At 48.8% G+C, this 26,522-nt stretch overlaps 1 protein-coding gene across 8 annotated transcripts in view; it reads left to right on the top strand.

Annotated features, from left to right (window-relative positions):
* The window catches only part of LOC119437114 (uncharacterized), a 39,951-nt gene extending 16,206 nt beyond the window's left edge, over positions 1-23,745 (top strand). For all 8 annotated transcript variants that reach the window (XM_049660296.1, XM_049660295.1, XM_049660294.1 and 5 more), the window contains 4 exons: positions 510-579; positions 2,187-2,256; positions 12,376-12,452; positions 23,536-23,745. In XM_049660296.1, coding sequence (XP_049516253.1) covers positions 510-579; positions 2,187-2,256; positions 12,376-12,452; positions 23,536-23,736 — 418 coding nt within the window. In that variant the 3' untranslated portion in view covers positions 23,737-23,745. The remainder of the gene's footprint in view (positions 1-509; positions 580-2,186; positions 2,257-12,375; positions 12,453-23,535) is intronic.
* The last annotated feature ends 2,777 nt before the right edge of the window (positions 23,746-26,522 follow it).

Raw genomic sequence — 26,522 nt, 5'->3', positions numbered from 1 at the left:
CTGAGAAACGCGCATGCGGCAGCCGCGATCCTCTCTCGCGATTCTTTCTGGACACACTGCGCTATCTAGTGGCATTACCTAGAAGTCCGCGCGTGGCCTCTGAGACGAGAAGCGTGGTGCGCCGGTGCCTGCAAATGCTGAGAATTGTTGCCTCGCACACTCCGTGGCACATAGTGACACAAGTTGCCGAGAGGTTCATTAAAGAGCGGCGCATACCCTGTGCATTCTTGGGGCAGCTCGCTGAAGCGTTGGCATGAAATGCGTTCATTGAAATGCGGCAGATACCAAGCGAATTTGTGGCGCAGCCTGCTAATGCGTCTGTTTGCTGTCCTTGGGGAACGCTTCAGACGTGGGTTCACGTATGAAGACGGGACGACGAAATTCTTTCCTATTGATTCTTGCAAGCATTGACGAGCGCAATTTCACTGTTGCGTAAATTATGCTCAACTTATCGGTAGTGTGTATTGCTTCTATCGTCGTTTAGACAAGCACCTGCGGCGTGTTTGCAGGATCGCAGTGTTGGAGGGAGTGGCGCGGAGCATGGCGGCAGGTTTCCAGGCGAGTGTGGCCACGGAACTGGTGAGTCTGCTCTCATCGGTGGCGTTCGCAACCACGAGCCGCGGACGTCGCGCGACCAAGTTGGTCACACATAATCACGTTGACAGATAGCGAGCGTGTTTCGCTCAGGCGCTCGCTGCGCGATTTTTTTCAGCTTGGTGACGTTGAGTTCCAAAGCTGCTGAACTGATCAGCAGAACCGGATGTTGGAATACGCTTATGGTTTATTTGGCGGGGCCATGGTTTCGCGAGCTGACGTGAACGGCAGAAGTCACTGAACACTTCGATGTAGCTGCAAGCAGTTTGTCCTTGCCAGTGTGAACAGCGGCTGACGCGTGAGTCGCTGCCTAATCGCCAGTAAGCGTCAGTGGCGCGACCTATATCGCCGCTGTGAATGCCGCCATGGTGCGGTGCAACTTTGTCCCGCTTGTCGGAGCAGAGAGTTCGCTTATGGAGAAGTGTTGCATTCCGACAAAGGCAACACATATGTGATCGTTGCCAATGCACGAGTTTATCATCGTACTAAGCAGTTTTGTTGTAATATCTACTGCCCTTTATTGTGTATATTCTCGTTCATCGTATTTAAACGGAACTGTTCCAAACACACTTTCAAAGCGATGCTTTCTACACGAACCATCCTGGACCTGGCTGACCGCGGCTGCCGCTGCTGTCCTGCCCAATAGATCATACAAAGGACAGCACTCATATCAAGAATATCGGCTTCTATGTATCCCCATCTGTACTACAGCTGAGCCACTTGCCAGTTTTGTACGGAATTACGCTGTGAAGAAATGAACGTTACCTAACTATTACTCCAAAAAAATATACAATTTGAAGTTCATAATTCATTTCGCGAAGCGAAGCTTTCTACACATTTTCCTCCCAGATAGGGTGCGTCTTCTCGGTTGGCTTCTTGCCGGGTGAGGTGAACCGCCCCTGGATTTGAATCTATATAACGGCACCGCGTATGGCCACCGTTGAAACGGGTTATTTATGAGGCTTGTACGGCAGCGGGATTTCTATTCCGCGCTTCTCGAGGAACACGGCGTCATCTATCGCAGCGACCGCGAAGCCTGCGCGGGGCCTCTGAAATGCATGGCACGCTGGTGCGTGCGAACGCTGAGAAACGCGCATGCGGCAGCCGCGATCCTCTCTCGCGATTCTTTCTGGACACGCTGCACTATCTAGTGGCATTACCTAGAAGTCCGCGCGTGGCCTCTGAGACGAGAAGCGTGGTGCGCCGGTGCCTGCAAATGCTGAGAATTGTTCCCTCGCACACTCCGTGGCACATAGTGACATAAGTTGCCGAGAGGATTCATTAAAGAGCGGCGCATACCCTGTGCATTCTTGGGGCAGCTCGCTGAAGCGCTGGCATTAAATGCGTTCATTGAAATGCGGCAGATGCCAAGCGAATTTGTGGCGCAGCCTGCTAATGCGTCGGTTTGCTGTCCTTGGGGAACGCTTCAGACGTAGGTTCACGTCTGAAGACGGGACGACGAAATTCTTTCCTATTGATTCTTGCAAGCGTTGACGAGCGCAATTGTACAGTTGCATAAATTATGCTCAACTTATCGGTAGTGTGTATTGCTTCTATCGTCGTTTAGACAAGCACCTGCGGCGTGTTTGCAGGATCGCAGTGTTGGAGGGAGTGGCGCGGAGCATGGCGGCAGGTTTCCAGGCGAGTGTGGCCACGGAACTGGTGAGTCTGCTCTCATCGGTGGCGTTCGCACCCACGAGCCGCGGACGTCGCGCGACCAAGTTGATTACGTGTGACCAACTTGGTCGCGCGACGTCCACGGCTCGTGGGATCGCGACGTCCGAGGGATCGTACACTCAGCATCCGCAAAATTGAAGGGATCTTTTTCGTCATTGTAGAGTAGCACATTCCCCGTGGCACAGACCTAGTTACCCTGGTTGGCGGCAAAGACATTCGGTGCCACACACCTGCTGGCGCATAATCAGTGGCCCGAGTCGGCATCAAACAGGTTCCTTGAAGACCAGCACAGACCCAGTGGCAACTACCCATTGCGCCAAGTGGGCATCACAGCTTCTTTTAAGAGCGGTATACCTACCCAGTCCCGCATTCACAGCGATGATGTCAGCGTAAAAAGTGGTTTGTTGAATAGTGGCACATATGAGAGCATTGCCACCTAATCAGTGACCCAAGTTGGTTTCGAACTCTGTTAGCTCAGCACAGCAGACCGATGCGCTGCCCATTTGGCCACGGACTATATACGCAGTGTCTCAGGTTGGCAGTAAAACGGCTGCATTCCAACATATAGATAGATACAAACATAGATAGTAGTTGTCCCCGAGAAAGTGCGTGAACTATCCTAAGAATGCGAACGCATTACAATAGTTTTCCCTGATTTGCTTCGCATCTATTTGCTTCCCATCTCGGTATTATCTGTACACTCCGCTCCCTGATAACAGGCAGATGTCTCCCTTTCCGCGGTAGGTACACCGCGTAGCCTACGGTAACTACGGTTCAGCTACGCATTACGGAATGTGGATATATATATATATATATATATACAGGGTGTTTCAGCGAACACTTTCAAATTTTATTTAAGGTTGCCTGTGGCAGATAGCCCAATTCTAGTTAATGAGCTGGTCTACTCGAAGAGGCGGGCATTACTTGCAGAAAAAATTGAAATTAATAATGGACTAATTAACAAAAATTCACTTATTAAAATTTATATAATTACCTGATGGCCCATATTGCAATTTACAAATTGTAGCCATGGCGTTCACAAGGCGGATCCACTTGGAACGAATTATCAGGATGACACCAGTTTCGAGATAATAATTCCTGAACTTTGCGGAGATATGCATTGGCGTTCCGAGTTAATTTTGTGCTTCAATGCATAAAGCGACGTTTTGTTTAGAACCTAACTGGTACGCCAATGCATTTCTCCGCAAAGTGCATTATATATAAATGGTGCGCAAAGTGCATATATATATATATATATATATATAATTATATATAGCCGATGAAGCTACGGAGCCGATGAAGCTACGGAGTGGCTGACTTGGGAAACTCGGCAACGGCTCGCAGTTTGGCGGGGTCTGGTAGGATTCCCTCTTGTGAAACGACGTGGCCTAGAATCGTAAGCTGTCAAATGGCATTTCTTCAAGTTTATTGCAAACCAGCGGCCGTGAGACACTCAAGAACTTGCTCGAGGCGATCGAGATGAGATGCAAAATTGGGAGAAAAGACAACTATGTCGTCTAAGTAGCAAAGACAGGTATGCCACTTAAGTCCCTAGAGGATAGAATCCATCATCCTCTCGAAAGTCGCAGGCGCGTTACACAGGCCGAAGGGCATCACATTAAATTCGTAGAACCCGTCAGGGGTCACAAAAGCCATTTTTGGACGGTCCGCTGCAGCCATCGGCACTTGCCAGTATCCAGAGTGAAGATCCAGGGAAGAAAAAAATTCGGCACCTTGTAGACAATCGAGAGCATCGTCTATTCGTGGTAGAGGATAAACATCCTTACGTGTGATCTTGTTTAGTCGGCGGTAATCCACGCAAAATCTGATTGAGCCGTCCTTTTTCCGCACCAATAGACTGGAGAAGCCCAAGGACTGCGTGACTGCTGGATCATGCCGCGTTGCAGCATGTCATCGACTTGTTCACTGATGACGCTGCGTTCGGATTGTGACACTCGGTAGGGACGCTGACGCAGTGGAGCATGGTGACCGGTGTCAATATGGTGAACAACCGCTGACGTGCGCCCCAAACAAGGTTGGCCGAGCTCGAAAGAGGTCCGAAAACGGTCAAGGAGTTGAACGAGCTGATTGCGCTGAGCTTGCGGGAGAGCGTTATCGACGCTGCGCAACAAGACGTTGTGGTCTGGTGAGGCGGGAGCGGCGGCAGAAGTGACGGCATCGATAGGCAGTGGTGTCGTATCGCAAGGCGCATCAAACGGAAAGATGGCATCAAAAGTGTCGAGACGCCCAACAAATTCGCCATGTAATAGAGTTGAAGGGCAGGGAAATGGATTACACGCATAAACTGCACTGGAATCATCATCAAGTGAGACGACTTCGAACGGTAGGACAACGTTCCGGCGACGCGCACATTCCTCAGACGGTACAAAAAGTGCAGTTGAATTGGGGACAGCGTCACAGGTGACGGACACTAAGGCGACAGAGAAGGCAGGGATGATGACGTCAGCAGCGACAACCACTTTAGCAGACGGGCGAGGGTCATCGTCGGTTGCGGTACAGAACGGAGACAAGGCGAGTTGTGCACGTGCGCAGTCGACCACTGCATGATGCGCGGAAAGGAAGTCCCAGCCCAGGATAACGGCGTGCGATGCATGAGAAAGGACGACAAATTCGACAATGTAGAGCGCATCTTGAATTAAAACACGAGCGGTGCAGGTGGCCGAAGGCTTGACGTGCTGCGAGCTCGCTGTGCGTAGCGAAATATCAAAAAGCGGAGTCGTCACTTTGTTCAGTTTGCGGCAGAGAATCTCACTAATCACACAAACAGCTGCTCCTGTGTCGACAAGAGCGTTCGTCGCGACACCGTCTATAAACACTACAATCTCGTTAGGCGGCGAAAGAAGAGGCCTTGCAAATTTCGACGACGGCACAGTTCTTGCCTCAGGAACTGCGGCTGTTAGTTTTCCTCCTGGTCATGGTTGGAACAGCGAAGCATGGGGGAAAGGGAGCGGCGGCGGGGAGAAGGAGGTCGGCGTGAATTGAAGGCGGGGCGACGTGAATACGAGTCCGTGGCGTCAGATGTAAGACGGTGTGTAGCTTGCTGAGGGACATGGCTAAGGTTGGGAGCGCCATCGTGAAAATAGAGTCCGCGGCGGCGACAGAAGCGCGCAACATGTCCCGGAATACCGCAAGCGTAGCACACTGGCCGGTTGTCCGGAGTGCGCCAGGGGTTTAGAGGTGGTCTCAGATGCGTAAACGGTACGTAAACCGGCCGTACCGGACTTGGCGGAGTGTAGAAGTTGGTGGCTGGGCTGGATGGGACTGGCGTCGGTGGGGCATGAGATCGTGTAAGGGCCTCAGCATAAGTTAGCGGCGCCGTAACGTGCGGCGGCGAAGCGGGGGACGGGAGGGCCTCAGCAACTTGCGTCTGGATAACCCGACGAAGCGACTGGTCCAGTGGGGGGAGAGGCTCAATGACCGATGCCACAAGAGAGAGCTGACGTGCAACTTCCTCACGTACGTATTGCTGAATTTGAGGCAGCAACGAGGTGTAATCAAAACCAGCGCTGCTGGGAGCCAAAGCTGAAAGGTCAGCCGTTTGCATTCCAGGGCGACGTGTGGAGATGCGCTGTTTACGCAGCTCGTCAAAACTTTGGCAAAGTTCAATGACTTCAGTAACGCTCTGTGGGTTTTTGGCCACGAGCATGTGAAAAGCGTCATCGTCGATGCCTTTCATGATGTGTTTGATTCGGTCAGGTTCCGACATGCCTGGTTCAGGTTCCGGTTCGACATCAGGTTCCGGTCAGGTTCCGACATCACTCGCCTACAGAGGCCGATGACATCCTCAATGTAGCTTGTGAAGGTCTCACCAATTTGTTGAGATCGTCCGCGGAGGCTGTGTTCAGCGCGAAGCTTGCGCACCGCTGGCCGACCGAAAAACGAAACGAGGGTCTCTTTGAAAGCTGACCAGGTGGTAAAGTCAGCCTCGTGGTTCTTGAACCACAGATGGGCCACGCCGCTAAAATAAAAGATGGCGTGAGTCAACTTGTTGCGGTCATCCCACTTGTTGTGTGCACTAACACGTTCATACTCGGCCAGCCAGTCTTCCACGTCGTGATCGTCAGTGCCACTGAAGACTGGAGGATCACGCAGATGAAGCACCCCGGAGCACACGACCGGTGTGGGAGCGGGAGAAGCTCGCGAGGGTCCGGCGTCCTCGGGCATTGTGAAGGCAGATGGTAGCGTACGGCTGCGGAGTTCCAGGACGCTGAAGGGGACGACCCAGCACCTCCACCAAATGCAACAAGAGTATTTTGCAGGTAGACTTGATAAAGCGGTTTAACAAGCCGGATCGTTGAAAACCGACCTAGCGCGAACCACACGATCGTCAACGTCTTCTTCCACACACTGGCTGGCACAGAGCTGGTGCCGATGTGCTCCGGTACAATATATATATATATTGAAAGGGGGATTTATTGAAACTCGTCCGAGGGATCGCAAGTGGCTTTTTAGGCACAGTCCTAGCTGTTGGCATCCGCAGCTCGAGCTCGGGTCTCGCGCCGAAGCGATGGCAGTGCCCACGGCGCCTACATGCATATTCCCCACTACAATTGCCCCCGCTGCAAAGGTGAGCCATCCTGGCGACCTAAGGTGATGACACGACGAGGGGGTCGTGGTACGGCTTCAGGCGGCTGGTGTGAACCGTCTCGCGGCCACGGCGGCGCTTGTCCGAAGATGGTGTCACCGGTTCGACCACATAGTTGACAGGCGATGTACATTCGACGATCCGGTACGGACCCTGATATTTTGGAGCAAGCTTTGGGCTAAAGCCTGGAGATTGGAATGGCAGCCGAAGCCAGACGTGAGAATCCACGGCGAAGGACTGTTTTGGCTGATTGTGGTCGCGGCGATCTTTTTGGATGCCTTGGGTATCCGACGTGAATGAGTGAGCCAGTTGACGGCACTCTTCAGCATGTCTAGCAACTTCTGAAAGCGGGGTGAATTCAGAGGCGTCCGGGTGATACGGAAGTACGGTGTGAAGGGTAGATGATGGTTCTCGTCCATAAAGAAAAAAAAATGGTGAAAAGCCTGTGGTAGCCTGAGTGGCGGTATTGTACGCGTAAGTCACTAAAGGGAGGACGTCGTCCCAATTCTAATGATCTGACGCAACGTACATTGTGAGCACCAAGAGTGCGGTTGAACCGTTCCGTTGGACCGTTAGTCTGTGGGTGATACGCCGTAGTGGTGCGGTGAATAGTGCGGCACGCTGCCAGTAGCTCATTAATAACGTCCGACAAGAAGACGCGGCCTCGGTCACTGAGCAGCTCTCGCGGTGCGCCCTACCGTAAGATGAAATGCCGTAAGAGGAACGCTGCGACATTGCGAGCAGCAGCCGAAGCAAGTGCAGCAGTTTCGGCGTATCTTGTTAGATGGTCCAATGCGACAATTATCCAACGACTTCCGTTAGCAGAGCATGGAAGGGGCCCATAAAGGTCGATCCCGACTCGGTCAAAAGGACGTGCAGGAGACGGTAAAGGTTGCAGTGGGCCTGTCGTATGCGGATTTGTCTTGCGTCGCTGACAGGCTGCACATGACCGAATGTATTTGCGCACATAAGAATACATGCCTCGCCAGTAGTACCGCTGGCGGAGCCGCTCGTACGTTTTCAGGACGCCAGCATGTTCTTGTTGTGGGTCGGCGTGGAAATACGTGCATATGTCGGAATGCCAAGGGCGACGGATGACGAGCAGCCATTTGCGACCGTCTGGCTGATAGTTCCGGCGGTACAAGATGGCGTTCCGCAGCACAAAATGGGTGGCTTGGCGACGAAGGGCTCGAGGACATGTATCCGACGAAGAATTAGTTACAATGTCAATGAGAGACGCAATCCACGGATCCTTTCTCTGTTCAGAAGGCATGTCAGAAACAGTAAGCGCAGCAACCGGGCATTCCCTGAATGCGGGTGGCATGTCGTCGGGTCGCATGGGTGAGCGGGAGAGGGCATCCGCGTCAGAATGTTAGATGACGCGACATCCTAGAGCGATAGATCCGACATCCCGGAATGATAGATGATGCGAATGTCAAATTCCTGGAGTCGAAGAGCCCAACGTCCAAGACGCCCCGACGGGTCTTTCAGTGACGCAAGCCAGCCCAGCGCGTGGTGGTCTGTCACAACGTCAAAAGGATGACCATACAAGTAAGGGCGAAATTTGCTTAACGCCCAAACTATAGCCAAACACTCTTTTTCTGTGACAGAATAATTGGTTTCTGCCTTTGTGAGGGCACGACTAGCGTAGGCAACCACATATTCCGGGAAGCCAGGCTTGCCTTGCGCAAGGACGGCTCCAAGACCAACGCCGCTGGCGTCCGTGTGAACTTCGGTCGGAGCACTCGGGTCGTAGTGACGGAGAATGGGCGGTGAGGTAAGTAGACGACGCCGAGTGATGAAGGCTTGTTCACATGCCGGAGTCCAATCACGAAGGTCACCAGGCCCAAGCCAGGAGCTTCGTCAGAGGTGCGACGATGCAGGCAAAATTGCGCACAAAGCGACCAAAATAACAGCAGAGACCTACAAAACTTCTGAGCTCTTTCACTGTAGTCGGCCGCGGAAATTCTGCGACAGCACGAAGCTTGTCAGGGTCGGGACGGATGCCGTCTTTGGAAACGACGTGACCAAGTATGGTCAACTGGCGGGCTGCGCACCGGTACTTTTTCAAGGTAAGTTCAAGGCCGGCGGTGGCAAGGCAAGTCAGAACTTCGCGTAGACGAGTGAGGTGAGTGGTGAAATCAGCGGAGAAAACTACTACGTCGTCTAAGTAACACAAACACGTCTTCCATTTGAGGTCTCGCAAAAGATTGTCAATCATTCTTTCGAATGTCGTGGGTGCATTGCATAGGCCGAATGGCATCACCATAAATTCATACAGGCCGTCAGGCGTAATGAAAGCTGTCTTCGAGCGGTCGGACTCATCCATCGGGACTTGCCAATAACCCGATCGCAAGTCCAAAGAAGAAAAGAATTCGGCACCATGTAGACAATCCAGGGCGTCATCTATACGCGGTAGAGGGTAGACATCTTTTCGTGTAATCTTGTTAAGGCGACGATAGTCCACACAGAAACGAGTCGACCCATCTTTTTTCTTAACTAGTACCACGGGAGACGACCAAGGTCTACATGAAGGTCTGATAACACCACGTTCAAGCATGTCCGCAACTTGCTCAGTAATGACATGACGCTCGGTGGATGACACGCGGTACGGTCGCTGGCGTAATGGTGCGTGTCGCCCCGTATCAATGTGGTGAGAAACAGTACTTTTGCGGCCTAATGACGCTTGGTTCAAGTCAAAAGAGGCGTGAAAGTCAGTTAAAAGGGTAAGTAGGCGCTCACGTTGTGTCGGGTCGAGGTCATCGGCAATAGAGCGACAAAAACATCTGGTGAGATCCGGTCAGATGGCACATGGGGCGTCAGTGCTGTTACGTTAGTTGTAGCCTGGTCATCTGCAGCATTGAAAGACACAATAACGTCAGCGTCCACAGTCTTGATGGTGCCAATAGTCTCGCCACAGCGCAAAGTCAAAGCGTGCGAATTTGGGTTAGAAACCAGTATTTCCGCAGCACCATGGTGAACCGTGAGGAGGGCGAAAGGCAACGATATAGGGTGGCGGCGACTGAAGACGGCAGCGGGTGTGAACAAGACCGTCGCGTCGGCAAGCGATGTGCATGAAAGAGGGACAAATACAGCACTGTGTGGAGGAAGGCCAGTAGCTGAAGCTACACAGATCCTGCTAACATCAGGAACTTGCAAGTCGTGAGATGGCAAATCGCACAGAACGGAGAACTGAGCCTCAGCTTGTGCACAGTCTATGACGGCATGATGGCGCGACAGAAAATCCCAGCCGAGAATCACATCGTGGGAGCAACAGGTTAGCACAAAGAATTCAATAGAGTACAAAATGTCTCGAATCAGCACCCTGGCAGTGCACATAGCGACGGGCTGAACTTGTTGAGCGGTGGCTGTTCGAAGCGATAGTACCGAAGGCGTCATGGTCACCTTCCGCAATAAACGACAAAGCTTTTCACTAATCACGGATATGGCGGCACCTGTATCGACGAGCGCAAAAGATTTGATGCCATCCAATGACACTTCAATAACGTTAGCAGGGGAAAAGCAAGGACTTCGATTTTCCAACGACGACGCAGTTCGTGCCCCAGGAACTGCGGAAATCAGTTTTCCGCCTCAGTACTGGCACTGGGCCGACGACGCATAGGTGAGAGAGAGCGACAGCGAGGGGAAGGCGAGCGACGAGCACCAAAGGACTGGTACTCCGGAGCTGGGACGTCATCAGCAACGTAGACTTCCGGTGGCGGCTGTTGTGGCATACGAAATGGTCGGAATGCGTAGTTGGGGGCTCGCGTGGTGCCCATCAAGGCCGGGAAACGCCGGCGGCAGAAGCGCGCTACATGTCCCGGGGTGCAGCAGGCGTAGCATATGGGGCGGTTATCAGCAGTGCGCCAAGGATTTGTATCCTGCTGTTGTGCACCGAACAAGTGAGTCCCCGGCTGCCGAGGCAAAGGCTCAGGAGAGAACAGCGGCGGGCGAGGCGCTGAAGGCGGAGGAGAGAACACCGGAAGGCGAGGAGCCCGTGCAGCCGCCTCAGCATACGTAAGAGGTGCGGCCACGGGAGCCGGCTGAGACGAAGATGGAAGAGCTTCGGTCACTTGCTCTTGAATCATCTGCCGGATCGCTGGAGCCAAAGAGTGAGAAGGCTTCTCCGTGGTCGGCAAAATGGAGAGCTGTCGCGCAACCTCCTCCCGCACAAATTCTTTTATCTGAGTCAGCAATGTTGTCTGGTTGTCGCCAATAACCAATGCTGCTAGTGAATCTTTCGTGGGTGGTGGGCGTCGAGCTAAGATGCGTTGTTTCCGTAGCTCGTCAAAACTTTGGCACATGTTGATGACGTCAGCCACGGTACGCGGATCCTTCGCTAACAACATTTGAAAGGCGTCCTCATCAATGCCTTTTATAATGTGTTTTATCTTGCCCTGTTCTGCCATTGACGAATTCAGCCGCCTACACAGGTCAATGACATCTTCGATAAAGCTGGTGAACGTTTCACCGTGATGTTGTGCGCGCCCACGTAGGTGTTGTTCAGCGCGAAGCTTGCGCACAGCGGGGCGCCCGAATATTTCTGCAAAACTGGTCTTGAATGCAGTCCATGTGGTGAAATCGTGTTCGTGGTTTCGGAACCAGAGGTTCGCGACGCCGGTAAGGTAAAACAACACGTTGTGCAACTTGGTGGCGTCGTCCCACTTATTGTTCCGGCTTACCAGCTCGTACGATGACAACCAATCCTCCACGTCATGATCATCAGTGCCACTAAAGACGGCAGGATCACGCTGGACCAGAAACGATGACCGCTGGAGGCCGAGGAGTATCTTCCTGGGCGGTGTCGTCAGGCATGGTCGTAGCAGTGGGTAGCGTCCGGCTTCGGAGTTCCAGTTTTCGAAGTTACCCAGCACTTCCTCCAAATGAAAGGGGGATTTATTGAATCTCGTCCGAGGGATCGCAAGTGGCTTTTTAGGCACAGTCCGAGCTGTTGGCATCCGCAGCTCGAGCTCAGGTCTCGCGCCGAAGCGATGGCAGTGCCCACGGCACCTACATGCATATTCCCCACTACAATATTTGAATATATATATACAGGGTGTCCCAGCTATCACGCAAAACGATTTAAAAGAAGAGGAACGGCTATACGCGAAGCCAACCTCGTGCGTATTGTTTCCAGTACAGTCGAGTAGCAGCCAGTAACTTTTTCGTTACTGAGATTTAATTAATTAATTAATCGTAATTATATAACTCGAGAAGTACTGTCCTAACTATCAAAGTGTCAGTGAGAAAGTTGTAGAGCAACATGAAAACTCCCGATACAGCTTTTGTTGCTCAATACGTGCTACATAAATGTGTTTTTCCGAGTGTGAAAGAAGCCCGCGAATACACGCCAAATGGCCGCACGACTGGCCGCTTGAGGCACTTGGCGTGCCTTCGCGGGCTTCTTTCAAGCTCGGAAAAACACTTTTCCCTCCTTGTTACCTTTTGCTTTCCCACTTGGAACGTGTCTTCTTCCTGCATTTTTTTTTTCATTTCAGTGACGTCAGCGCTGACACAGCAGCAGTCGCGTTCCCGTGCTACCGGAGGGCAGCCCAGCCACCCAGCCACGCTGCAAGTATGTCAGGTTGGATATACGACACATCAGGCTTTTGCTTCGAAATAAATTCCATTCCTAGACCTCTTATGCGAAGGTTATGGTGGTTTTGCCATGGCACTGTTAACCGTTGAGGAGGGAAAAAAACTTAGGAGGGAGCATGACGTCATGAATAGTCAAGGCAACTCTCTCCGAGGCCGCCTCGTCCCTTTTCCTGCTTACATTTGTGGTCTGTCAGGGCGTTGACATTGCAAAATCGTGCCTAACGTCTAGCTTAGAGACCTTGCAATTTAAAGTTTTCTTCATTCTTCTTTAGTACGTCTTGCATTTAGAGATGTTAAATAGAACAGTCTCCTCTCATGCATAGCGCTTTATTTAATTTTTCATGATTAGACCTCAAGGTTGTTATGTGACGCTGCCTCGTAGCTTTTTTTCTTCCTCCATTTTGTTCGCCATGAGCATGACTATCTAGCAAATTAGCGAACAAATGAAACGGGGCTTCCATAATGAAACAGTGTATTGAACTTTGGGCTAAAAAGAAAACGAAAGAAACGCACGAAGTAAATACTAAAAAGAGGACACGAGAATAGCACTGACTGCTCGAGTTTGTTACCCCTGATGATAATGCTTATTAAAGAGCTCGGGTTGCGCAGACGTCGTGGACCTCTACAGACAAATGCGCGCAAAGCGTCGCCACAAATAAATGTTTTCTTCGTGTTCGCACTAAAACGTTTTACTCTGTGAAGCTCCTGCCAATGTAGTTTGGGTGATCAGTAACGCGTAATGTTTACGTGAGCGTTCCAAAGCGGCCAAACGATCATTTGGCCGGAAAAAAGGATCAACGTGGTATGGCCAGCAGCCAATGTCTTCCTCTTCTCGGTGATGTCGAAGTTGCGCTAACTTTAGAACTTTTCGAGGAGCGTAAGCCACACCACGCCCAGCTACATGGGCTTTTTCGCATATGGTTAGCCAGGGCCCAACATATGTCAGCGCCGCTAATATTGCACCATGGGTCATTCGTTAATAGCTTGTCTGAGGCACTAATGTCGCTGCGCGTAAGCGCCTTTTTGTCGAATTATACTTTTTTGAAATTTCTCGTGATTTCTTTGCACCCCGAACAACTTAAAACAATATCAGCTGTTTCATCGGCAAGCAATTATTTGTATACCTCTCAATAACGCTCTGCAAATTCGGCACTGAAGATATTGTGCTTAAAGTAATTATAAAGGCTGGCTAATAAACGAGTGGTAAATAAAGATCTAAAGTCCCAGTAAAACCTACATTGGGTTGCTCAAGAGGACAGTGAAAATACTAAGCTGGCTGCATTTTAGTAGCGTATATGTGGACTTTTTTAAAGATTTGGCACAAGTTAGTTGAAACACTCCGTATGTATCAAGTCCAGGAATCCGGGACATCAACTACTACGGCGAAGCCGACCCTGGGCCGATGCGGTCGGTGTAACTCTACGGGAATCATTTTTGAAAAATCGATTACTAGCAATGCCTCATTTTTCGCGAATTGCACTTTAGGCACTTATTCGTGACAACGGTCTCACGCTATTTGTGGCGTCTCGTTTACAGCATTTCAATGGCTGGATTTTTTTCCTGGGATGCTTTTGTAGGCCCATTTAAAATGCATGGGGTGATTTTTTAATTGATTGCAGCCCAGCGAGAACTCATCCGCTAATTACACTTTGGTGGCATATACTCGATGTCTCCCTCGATATTTAGGTCAAGTTTGGTTTTATTCCGCTAGCTGAATTTTTTCCCTGGGACGCTTTTGTTCAGCTACTTTGCGACGAAGGGGCAAAATATTCGTCTGTCCTTCTATTGAAGGGAAAGAGCTCGTCGACAATGTTAAAACTCATGGACTCGAATGCGCAGCTATGATGCACATTCGTGCCCATATGTACAAACAAAGATGACACTGCCCAATTCTGCAATAAATAGTGGACCGATTGGCTTTATGGAATGACATCCAAGCATTAAGCCCGGCTATGCACGCTATATATTGTCAATTTACAGCGCATGTTAAAATGTTTTATGTGGTATTTATGAAGATAAACATTACGTTCAAGCCTAACCAATGAATACCCATCAGCAATAACACTGAATTATTGACCAAATGAATACGTAATTACACAATGAGCTAATTAATAGAACTATAGTAACTAGTGAGCACTAGTTACTGACATACTGTGTTTAGTTCTCTCGGTTTTACACACTTGCAATTTAATGGATATTAAATGAAATATAAAACAAGTAATATAACAATGAGGCCAGCTGGGAACATGTATGATGAAGTGAGTGGTGATAATGAATCGGTTATTTTAGTGGTACGTCAGTTGATTTGATCCGTGCACGTTGTCATTGGGGCCATTCGCACTTTAAGATAATGAGCATCTTGCTTATATTAATAACTGATAACCTTTTATAAAGCATTGCGTCATGGATATCAAATGAAAAGTCATTCAAACAGTGACTCAATTATTATAACTAGGAGTGGCAGGACTGAGTTACTAGTGATCACGGATAACTTTACTTAATGTGAAAGCGGTAGCCTTTATTCATGTACGTCGTCGTTGATATCAATCCAAAAGTCATTAAATTAGTCATATATTTGGTTACCACTGCTGACCGATTACGCTCAGTTATTAGTGATTACTAGTTATATGCGCAGTTAATGATCTCGCATTTTACACAGTATAGCTGAATGGATATCAAACGAAAAGTCATATAAAGACTGATTCAATAATAAAAAGTAGGAGATGGTAGAAGCAAGTCACTTGCGATCACAAATCACTTTGTTTACTTTGACAGGGGTAGCCTTGATTCGGGCACGTCGTCATTGGCATCAATAAAGAGTGATTACATGAGTATCTTTGGTTACCATTTTTAATTGATGATGCCGTGTCTAGTGATGACTAGTTATACGTTACGTTCGATGTGCTCATACTTTCAAGCAGCATAGCTGATTCGAAGAGTTGAGCAATGGCCTGCCAGTTTGTTTCAGGTGTTGCCGTGAAGGCATTCCTAGTTCTAATAACAGCGCCACCTAGATGTTACCCGCCATGGGTGCTCAGTGGCTATGGTGTTGGAGTGCTGACCAGGAGGTCGCGGGATGGAATCCCGGCCACGGCGGCCACATTTCAATGGGGGCAAAATGCGAAAACATCCGTGTACTTAGATTTCGGTGCACGTTATAGAACCCCAGGTGGTCGAAATAGAACCCCAGGTGGTCGAAAAAAACGGCGTGCCTCATAATCAGATTGTGGTTTTGGTACGAAAAACCCCAGAATTTAATTTTTAACCTAGATGTTGCTAATGGTAGTGGTTAAGTGGAAAGAAAAAGACACTGTTAGGCGTGCGCAGAAACTACGCCGGTTTGTGGCGAGGGGGAGAAAACTTGCCTCGCGCCATGACGCAGCAGGTGCTTCAAGCAATGACAGTGCAGTCTGCAGGATATGGCCGGCTAAAGTATACGGGTGGTGCAGTGCAACAAAGATGTGGCGGGGGCTGCTGTTACAACGTGAGGATAATTGAATGTGACGGACGTTAGCGCCGAACATTAAATAGGCGGTTGATTTTAAAGCGATGGCTGTGCACTATGACGTAGCCGAACTCGGCGGGTTTTAACGTTGGCTCATGAACGCTATTACAGAGAAGGTTTACTCCAACGATTGATATGGCAGGTTGAGGCGCAGTAGGGTTTAAAGCGACAGCCCTGCGTCGGCCCATACGCAAAAAAATGGACTCTCTCAGGCCATAAGCTAAGGTGCAATTAGCGATACCACTGCAACAGTTTATGCCGTAATTACCAGTGCATACTGCTTGTATTGGAATGGTTTAGTATACAGTTTGCTGAAAAAAATGAAAGCTCGAAAAGCGCCGGTGCGACCTGATCAGCAATTTCAGCCACACCGGTATTAAGTACCTAATCATGCTGTTGATTTCCCAGACTGCGCGATGGCTAAAAAACACAGACACCGCTAGAAACAATTGCTTGACTAGTTTGCTCAGCGTAAAATATCGGTAGTTTTCGGTGACTGATATTAACGACCCGAATCTGAACTAAGGGCAACGGGGGATGCCGTAGTCGTCGGTACGGAATAATCTTGATCATGTGTTTCTTAATGTTCATTAGAACGTAAACATACACGTGCCTGTAGTTTGCCGTTAAAAAAAGCGACCGTAATAGGTGGGTAATAACCCACGACCTCATGCAAAGCAGCAGACCATTATAGCCACTGAGCCAACGCGATGACCTTCCCGAGTTTTAACAAGGTCGTGTACATCGGTCCATATTCGGTTTCATAACGGTTTCACCAATCCTTAGCTAAGAGGCAAGGGCGCGGCAAAACATGCCTCGTGCATAATGAAATAAATTACTTCGGACGTCTTCTTTTCATGCCAGCTTGCGAAAAGAACGGAACTATTCCAGGTTGTTCAAACAAACGCGCCTTAATTGACGCCCTGCAGCGAAGCAGGTCTTTGAACATTGACCAGTTACAGATGATTTTCTGCATTTACTGTAGTCGCTTACCAAGCCCTCAGAAAAGGCGTTTGGCTGAAATATGCCAAATTTTCTTTCCAAAGCCACTAATTAACTTTGCTTACAGGAACCTCCCAGAGAAAACTGACGTCAAGCCGAGCATTTGTTGACTTGATTTTACTCTTTGCGGCGTTGGCCATTTTCGTCACGGCACGCTATCGCCAAGGTCACCGCCAAGGGCACCGCCAATATAGCCACCTAAGGCTTTCGCTTCAGCAAAATAATTGTCTGTGGCAGTGAACATAACGCGACCAGGTACCTCCACTCAAATGCGCAAATGGACTCGTAAACTAAGGCCAACCTAGATTAGGGAGGTCGATTATTATTATTAGATTAGGGAGGTCGAATATTACTTTTTTCATTAGTTTCATACTCCTGCGCATGTTCCAAGTAAACAGGAATCCGAGGAATAAAACATTTAAACCAGAAATACAGAAATACCGGACTTCAAATATTCTTGCTTATCGGCCAGTTTATGTGGAGAATGTCAAAAATGCACGCGTTCTGTACTTGCAGTACCAGGCGCAACACCAGCAATTCCGGACAGATTGCCTTTAGTTCACAGCTTTTACACCACGTGGCGTACGGTCCTTTAAGATTCGAAATTCGCGCGATGACGCACGAAGTGTACTGGACGAAAACAGAATACACATAATAACGATAAAAGAAAAAAAGTCGCAGTAGGCGCCCGGAAGGCGAAGCATCGATTGCGATAGCAAATCAGTAGAGAACTATTCGGAGTAGGGATAGTAGTTTTAGCGGCTGCATAAACTTGGTCACATTGGCTTACTAACTTAATTAAGAATCGTGGTGTCAGGGCGCACAAGCAAACATGAATAGATCACACTGAATGACCGCAGCCAACGATTGTCAAAGCGCAGGCAGCAAGTGGAGGTTCGCGCCGTCTATCGCTTCAATGGAAACTGAGCGGCGAATGCACAGCGCATACAAAGGTCAGAGCCGTGTGGAGATAAGAGACGGTGCGGGCGACCAGCACCGCCGGGCAAAGGGCAGAGAAGTGGTTGGCAGAGTAGAAGCTGCCCCCCCTCCCCACCTCCTCCCGCTTTGTTGCGTTCGCGTGGGAGATTGAGTGGCAAGATACGCCTTTGGTGCCGGGGCACAGCGCCACTCCGCCTCCCTTCCTCCTTCCCATACCCCCACGGTCTTTCGCGCGACGGTCACGTTTGCTTTCCGCCGAGCGTTCGCTCTCCGTGATAGAGCGTGGGGGGGGGGCTTCGCCCTCCGTGATAGCGCGTGTCCCCCGCGCGCTTTCGCTCGCGCATACGGCGAGCGGCGACGATTTTATCGCCCTTGAAATCTATACGGAACCTCACGGCGACGCCGACGGCAGAAATCCGGTAGAAGTGTCCATATCATTTCCATCGCAATAAAAACAGGACTATGCCAACAGCTTTCACCGTCGAGCATGGCTGAGTGCGAATCGGGAATGGCGGATCTGATAACCGCGTATGACCACGTGTATAAGACGAGCGGCCGGCTAGCCGACTGTAAATCAGAATTTTGCTGCAATTGATAGGCGCTTAGGGACTCACAGTCCCGCTTCGAGAAAGTGGCCGCAGAATCTCGAAAGAGCGGCGGCGCCCCCTTCCCTCCCTTTCCGTCTAACTTATCATCGTCCAACGTTTTGTCCAACCGAATTGTCCTGCGGCTTCACCGGGCGTCGTATAAAAGCAAAAATGCCCTTTTGTCGCTTCCGTTCTCGAAAGCTGATTCTCCACGAACAATGTAAGCTTGCTAAATGGCGGTGATGGGCGCATGTTTCAGGATATGCAGTCGCATAATCGACCTGGCGTCGCTCAGCGTCGACGCCGAGGGAGGCGCCAAGCCGAAACGTCGTGCTCTAGGCACACCAGAGATCTCTGCGCCGGCGCCGCCGCCAGAAGCGGCTCGATGAGCGCCGACGTGGCGCGGGCCAATCAGCGCGTGGCCGCGGCCGCACTGCTGGCAACTTTTGCAAGCGACATCCGCAGCAACCAATTCGCGTGCGTGCCACCATGTGGCGCCAGTGTCTCATCGGCGAGGCGGCGCCGTCTGAGAAACCAGCCGCTCGTACCTTCGAGCGCGCTGCCGTGATTGTTTTTTTTTTTGTGTGTGTGTGTGCGTGTGTGCCGCAGAACTATAAACAGGGCTTAAAAACCTTAATCGGGAACATTTCTCATAGTTCACTTGAATGACATTGCACACTGCTTCTGGTTAAATCTGTCTGGTCACATTGTGCGACGCTGGACTGGCGCTGTTTGCGTGCGTCTCATGTGGCTGGGTGACCTCTCCGGCGCCGTTGATGCAACGACGCCGAGAGAGACGCCGGAGACGCCGGTGAAAACGCTGAATGTGGGCCGGGCTTAAGAAAGCGTCCACGGTAGTCGCAGAAGGCTGTTTGCTTCAAAAGTTATCATCATACTTTGTTACTCGCAAAGTAACCTCTACCGTATGTGATGTCACAATAGATAGCGATATCGAGGCCGGAGGTCTTAGGAAACGAGGGTTCCAATTTCTCCACGGCATTCTTCGTCGCTTCTGCAGCCAAAAAAAATATTATTGAGTTTTACGTGCGAAAACAACGATAAGAATATGAGGCACGCGGTAGTGATTATGAGGCACGCCGGAATAATTTGGACCACCTGAGGTTCTTTAACGTGCACCTAAATCCAAGTAGATGGCCGTTTTCGCATTTCGGCCCCATCTAAATGCAGCCGCTGTGGCCGGGATTCTATCCCGCGACCTCGTGCTTAGCTGCCCCACACCATAGCCACTAAGCAACCACGGCGGGTGCTGCTGCAGCCAAATACTACGCGTATCTCTCTGCAGACCTTCTAAGCCTCCACGCTCGGGTCGTGCATGCACAGTCCATACCGGAGCAGCACGATGGCGTTGGTGACAACGGTCCAAACACGCCCGGAGTTTCCGTATATATACTATCTGAAAAATATATCTTCTCTCAAACTGAAACCGTCCTCCCTCTATCCGACCCACGGGATTATACGGCGGTATGTAAGGGGTCAACAGGGCCGACCCTCTCGAGGTGTCTGTCCGTACCGAGCCATTAAGGAAAATACCGCGGCCCTGCGTTTGCATTGCATCAACTCGCTAAATGACGGTTCCACCATTTATTTCAAAAGCAAGAAGCACACGGGTGTTCTTACCGCGCTCTGATTAAGATACTGACGCTAGCAACTTAGAGAAAAACCCGGTCTAAATAATACTTTTATGGTACTGTAAGCAAATTTCAACGCCCTTGAACAGCATAAAAATATACATCGCGAGATGGGCACTACCATCATTTTGTAATCGGCTAGTCAGTAACAGATTATTACGAACTAGCTCGGTTATCAGTTGTTTAGTCAAAAATAAAATTTAGCAAGCGAATATTACTTTTTTCATTTGTTTCATACTCCTTCGCATGTTCCAAGTAAACAGGAATCCGAGGAATAAAACATTTAAACCAGAAATACAGAAATACCGGACTTGAAGTATTCTTGCTTATCGGCCAGTTTATGTGGAGAATGTCAAAAATGCACGCGTTCTGTACTTTCAGTACCAGGCGCAACACCAGCAATTACGGACAGATCGCCTTTGGTTCACAGCTTTTACACCACGTGGCGTACAGACCTTTAAGATTCGAAATTCGTGCGATGACGCACTAAGTGTACTGGACGAAAACAGAATACACGTAATAACGATAAAAGAAAAAAAAATGTCGCAGTTTCGCCCGAAAGGCGTAGCATCGATTTCGATAGCAAATCAGTAGAGAGCTATTCGGAGTAGGGATAGTAGTTTTATCGGCTGTATAAACTTGATCACATTGGCTTACTAACTTAATTAAGAATCGTGAAATTAAGAAACGCCTGAAATTAAGAAACGCCAGAAAACGTTGGGAAAACGCTGAATGTGGTCGGGCCTTTAATCTGACTGAGTGATGTCACCGCTTGAGAAACGAGGCTTCCCATTTCTCCGTGGCATGCTTCGTCGTTTCTGCAGTCAAAAAAATAAAATGAAAAATAAGCGATGACGTCACTCAGTCAGATTAAGAAAGCTTCCAGGGTAGTCGCGGAAGGCTGTTTGCTTCAAAAGTTATCATCAGACTTTGTTACTCTCACAGTAACCTTCACCGTATGTGATTTCACTAGATAGCAATATCGAGGCCGGAACTCCTCTTAGATAACAGGTCCGTGCGCACTGAGTATAACGTCATCGTTGAATGCCGCCGTTCCTGTAGTTACATATATAAATTACTAGAGGGAACTGTGGTATATGTGCCCACGGGAGGTGCCGCAAATACGGCTTAATTGAGGTTTAGAAAGAAAAAGAGTGATTAAGTAAAGCTAAAAGACTCTTTGAAGGCACACGAGTGATGACTTGACAAATCAATGTACATCTCTTCCTTCTCTTTTTAGCTCAACGCCAAGGTACGGTGTAGTCATTTTTATAGAAACCTTTGTTACGCTATTTATCACTCATATCCATGTTCTAAAAAAAAAGAAACAATGCGATAAAGGTCGCGAAAGTCGTCTCCCAATGAAATTTCTTAGCTGCCAATCCCCCTACGTGATGTCACCGCGCTCAAAATGCGCGAAGATATTGTTAATTTTTGACGTAATATTGTCAAACTTAAGCCGCCAATGTCGCCCATAATGAACATAGCTAAGTTAACAACTCCACAGCAACTTTTAAGGAATAGTTTTAGTAAAAGTGATGGAGTTTTGCTCCGAAAGCAAGACAAAGGTGACGCTGCTGTGGATGGTTTCCAATTAATGTAGGTCACCTGGGATTCTTTCACGGGCACCTCAATCTCGGCACAGAACAGAAATCGAACTCTCGAGGTAAAGCTGAGTAGCAGGAAGCCATCGCAACCGAGTCACTGTGGCGAATGAATCAGTATTTAACCTTCTCACTGTTTATATAAGTATTTCAGGGTGAATACTCTTTCGCTGCCTTCGTATTGCTTAATATCAAGTGAAGATATTCAGTTTAACAGAGTTTTAAATCCTGATCAAGTAAACGTGGAGCTTATTCATGTCATCACACTTAAATCCCATAATTTGAAGAAGATCACGCAAAGAGCAAACCTCCATGTCTTCTTTCCAACGCTAGAAAAGTTGGCCAAGATATGCAAGCTCGGTTATAAAGATTGCGCAACATCAGTAGGATGTACTAAAATACAAAAGTGTTGGTTTCTTGCTCGAAGCTTCTTGTTTATAGATTGCCTTTACCTTGTGGGAAAGCATCTGAGGGCCGAACGGAAAAGTGTGTCTACACAATATTACTTAAGCAAGGGCTTACAGTTGACAATTATCGTATTATTGCGATAGCAATCATATGGACACTCAAAGCGGATTTCTGCCGTCGGCGTCGCCGTCACCGTGAGATTCCGTATGACGTCAACGGCGATGAAATCGTTGCCGCGCACTGTATGCTGTATGTGTGAGTGAAAGCGAGCGAGGGAAGCGCGCTTCCCTCGCGCGCTTTCACTCGCACATACAGCATATATATATATATATATATATATATATATATATATATATAGAGAGAGAGAGAGAGAGAGAGCAAACGCGACTTCTGCCGTCGCGCGAAAGGCCGTGGAGGAACAGGAGGGAGGGAGGGGAGGCGACGTTTAGCTGCGGCACCAAATGCGTAGTTATATAAAAACGTTGCGAGGCAAGAAGGTGGTAAAGACTTCCAACGCTGCTCGATGAGTAACCTCTCCCCCCCCCCCCCTCGTTCGGTGGGAACGCGGTCAAAACGCCGCCGGCGTTGACAACAGTCCTGCGCGTTGCTGGTGTTGCTGCATGTCCAAGTTTATACAGCTGATAAAACTACTATCCTCCCTCCGTATAGCTCTCTACTAATTTGCTATCGCAATTGATGCTTCGCCTTTCGGATGAAACTGCGACATTTTTTACTTATCCTCTTATTTCGCACGATGTGGTTGCGTTGCTGTGTATGACAAGTGCAGTATTAGGTGCAGCAAAAAAGATTTACTTCCAAGAAAGATAAATTAATGGGAATTGTTTGAACAGAAGAGCACTCTTTGCGTTTCTTTACAATTGTTTGCAACTTTACAACTTTTGTTGGCACACCCCTACTATAATCTTCCCATGCATTTTCTAAGGAGGGCTATGTATCTCTATGGGTATTGTCTTTCTATTTTATTTCTTGCTTGAAATTGTTAAAAGCTACCAATAATCTACATTTACAATATCATAATGAATAAATGTCCTAACTTTGCAAATTACACATTTTTGTGCAGGTACAAGGCATTACACTTTTCACGTGACAGAGCTTGGAAGCTCGCCAAGGAAAGCTTACATTTTAAAAAGTTTGAAAAACACACAAATCGACGTTGGCATAGACAGCCGTGCATACGAGCAGTACATATGTATATATATACCGCTGCTGACGGTGCAGGTACAGTTGTGCGCTCTATTGCCAGGAGGAAAATTTATTTCGCTCATAGGCCGACGTGTGGCGCATTGACATACGTTCCAAAACTTGCATGCAGAAGAATTTTCACCATTTCTTTGTGGACCTGTAGGTGGCGCTCACCATGTGGAGACCTTGCATCACCCAGATATCCCCCGACTGTTTGTTGTTCGTGGAGGAATATGGCACCAAGTGGTGGCCGCTTCGTACCGCGGTCGACGGATGGTGCAGCTGCGAGAAGCCCAAAATGCCGTGTATTCGTCCTGCCGAGCCGCTAGCTTGCGTCGACACCCACGGACAGGAGTCTAATTGAATAAAAATTCGGCAGAGACACTAAAGGTTGCTTACGTGTGGAAATGCGAAAGCATAATAGTCCCTTTGGTGAATTTTTTTTCCGCGTGTTTCTTGTCCGCGCAATCTCTCTCTTGATGTAATAGTTCAGCGGAAATTCTTTCGAGGAACCCGGTAGGGTTTCCATAGTAGCGAATTGCTACATTTGTGTGGATGTCTCAGTTTCTCTTTAATCTCTCTCTTACATTATAACTGCGCCTCAGTAAGGCCATATCCAAACGTGCCAAGCATCTCAATGCGCTCATTTGCCAGCGAAGAGTTCATAACTTGAAGGACTGCTCAGATATGTTCAATTGGACATTTGTGCTTTTTCTTTTATACACTCAATTTATACACTCATGACGTGGCGCCGCCTCCTCCCCAGTGGCTGTGCCACCACGTGCACAACGACGCAAGCACTAGGCCACACGGTTAGTCAGCCAGATGGCTGCGTCGTGACGTATCCAGTGACTCACGCACTCGGCTCACATTTAGTCAACGAGAACCATCGAGCGTATAACGCCAGCAACGAAAACTTTTTTTTAAGCTGTACACTTCCACCCTGTCAGTTAAAACATGGCTTCATAAAAAAGGTTATATGCACCCTGGAATGCACACTGTAGACTTTGCAACCAACCCGGGACATTTGAACATTGCTTTATTTTTTCTCGTGATGCATTTTATTTTTGGGACATCTTACAAATAACTATTAAAAAAGAACTTCCTCTCAGATCTTACGGTATCCGGTTCTTTCCTTTCAAAAAGGCAGTGAGTAATACACCATAGGATTTGCTTATATTGTTAGAACTTTATTCATTATAGGGAAGCCGCATGACCGAGACATGCCCAGCTACCTCGCTCGACCAAATCTGTCTTTCGAGAAGAGGCTGCTCAAGTGCGTAGTGCGATCGTAACCTTTGTTACCGTTCCTGAGTGGATTTCGTATCTAGGCGCTTGTTTTTCTGGCCCATTTTTTAACTTTCATTGAAAGGCGTAACATGTGTGCACTTGTTTCCCATGTGCCTCTAAGTGTAATGTTACTAAGTTTCACATGACCATACTGATTATTCCACGCAATAGAGAAAAAGGAATAGAGCCGCTGTGGTGTAGGGGACGCGGGCTCGTCTCGCACCATGGATTCCCGGGTTCGATTCTCATCCAGACCAATATTTACTTACTTTTCTTTTCAAAGGCATTCATTTACTTTGTTTACAGGAATCTCCCTGAGAAATGTGGCGTCAATCCGAGCACTTCCTTGACGTTTTTTTTTTACTCTTTGCGGCGTGGGACATTTTTGGTACTATCTTTCGGTCACGCTGCCGTAGTTTCGCGTAATGGCGCATGTAATGCTTTCGCATTAAAATGTTTTTGTACATGGTGATAAAGGCATCTTGCGGACTCGCTGAAGTACGTCATGCCTTGCAGAATGGATAATGTTGAACGGTAAAAGGGATGCGGGAAAATCATTGATATGAAATCTTTATACTGTTGTTTTCTGGAGAATGTGTAAAGATACTGCGTATAAAACCGAACGAAGAGGAATTGCACAGCGAAATACACTTGATACATAAGTTCTAACAAACAAGGGGGTTCAGAACATTGGGATGAAAATACCAGGTTGAGTAAAACATTCGCTCAGTTTGCTTGTATGAATGATCGTAGTATCGGGTGTGACATAACTAAAAAAAGAAAAACCGACAAACAATCGGTCGCACAAATAGATGCAACAGAACAAGTCCACCAGCACGTACGAGTTAAGGATATCTCGCGTCATTGGCTCATAGGTAGAAGGGCGCATTCGCACTTGCGACTGGATGACGTCCTGCGACCAATTGCGACCGGAGACCAGAAAGCCACTCAAGACGAACGATGTGCACACTGACAAATTCGACCGACGAGTTGCTAAACCGAAATGTCTCGCGATATGCCGTTTATGTCTGCTTGCAATGTCATCGCCGCGTAAAATGAGCGTCAGCGTATACGGACGTCCCGTTCATTCGGATTTGATTGATTCATCTGTTGTGCGACTGCGGTCGCGCGACTGACAAATGGAGCAGCGAGCGACTGGCCAGTGGCCCGAAACGGTTGCTTTTCGAGAAAATCGACCATTTGCGACTACTTGCGACTGGTCGCTTTTCGACTAACCTGGTCGCGCGGCCTCGCCTAGTCGCAAGTGTGAATGGGCCCGAAGACTACGTAAAAGTAGCAAATATTTTATGAAAACGTTGAATGTGAGTCCGCGCACAATGAAGAATCTGCAGTGCAAAAACTCGCAGCCAGCAAGAAGTTACGAGCCGCCACCCTACCAAATATAGCGACGCGGTGTGGCGTAAAAGTATCTGCTTGGCGTTGAAGTGTCGGTACATGCCAGTACGGTGAACTAAGCTTATATGTATCAAAAGGAACACCGAGGTATAATGCACTGGGTATCTGCAGCCGGTGGTCAACCTCAATGTTATCTGGTACGACGGCGCTTCTTGACCGTGTGTCAAAAATGCTGACGCACTGAGGCCGCTCACTTCGCCAGGGTGCGCGCGCACGGTTCTCTCGCTCGAAGCACGGCTGAGAGCGAAGCAATACGGCAACGCATGAGCGTAGTGACGTGGTTTTATTTCATATTGCGCGGGCTTTCTTTAAACGCCGGCGAAAATTACCACGCAGCATGTACGTTGCCTAAAAAAATTGGATCGGTCGTGTTGACACGCCCTCATCGACACGAAAGCCCGTCGCACTATATGTGACAACTCACGTTCATCGGTGGCGTCGTTG

The sequence above is a fragment of the Dermacentor silvarum genome, chromosome 1, assembly GCF_013339745.2.
Source record: "Dermacentor silvarum isolate Dsil-2018 chromosome 1, BIME_Dsil_1.4, whole genome shotgun sequence".
NCBI lineage: Eukaryota > Metazoa > Arthropoda > Arachnida > Ixodida > Ixodidae > Dermacentor > Dermacentor silvarum.
This window is presented reverse-complemented; position numbering and strand designations above follow the sequence as displayed.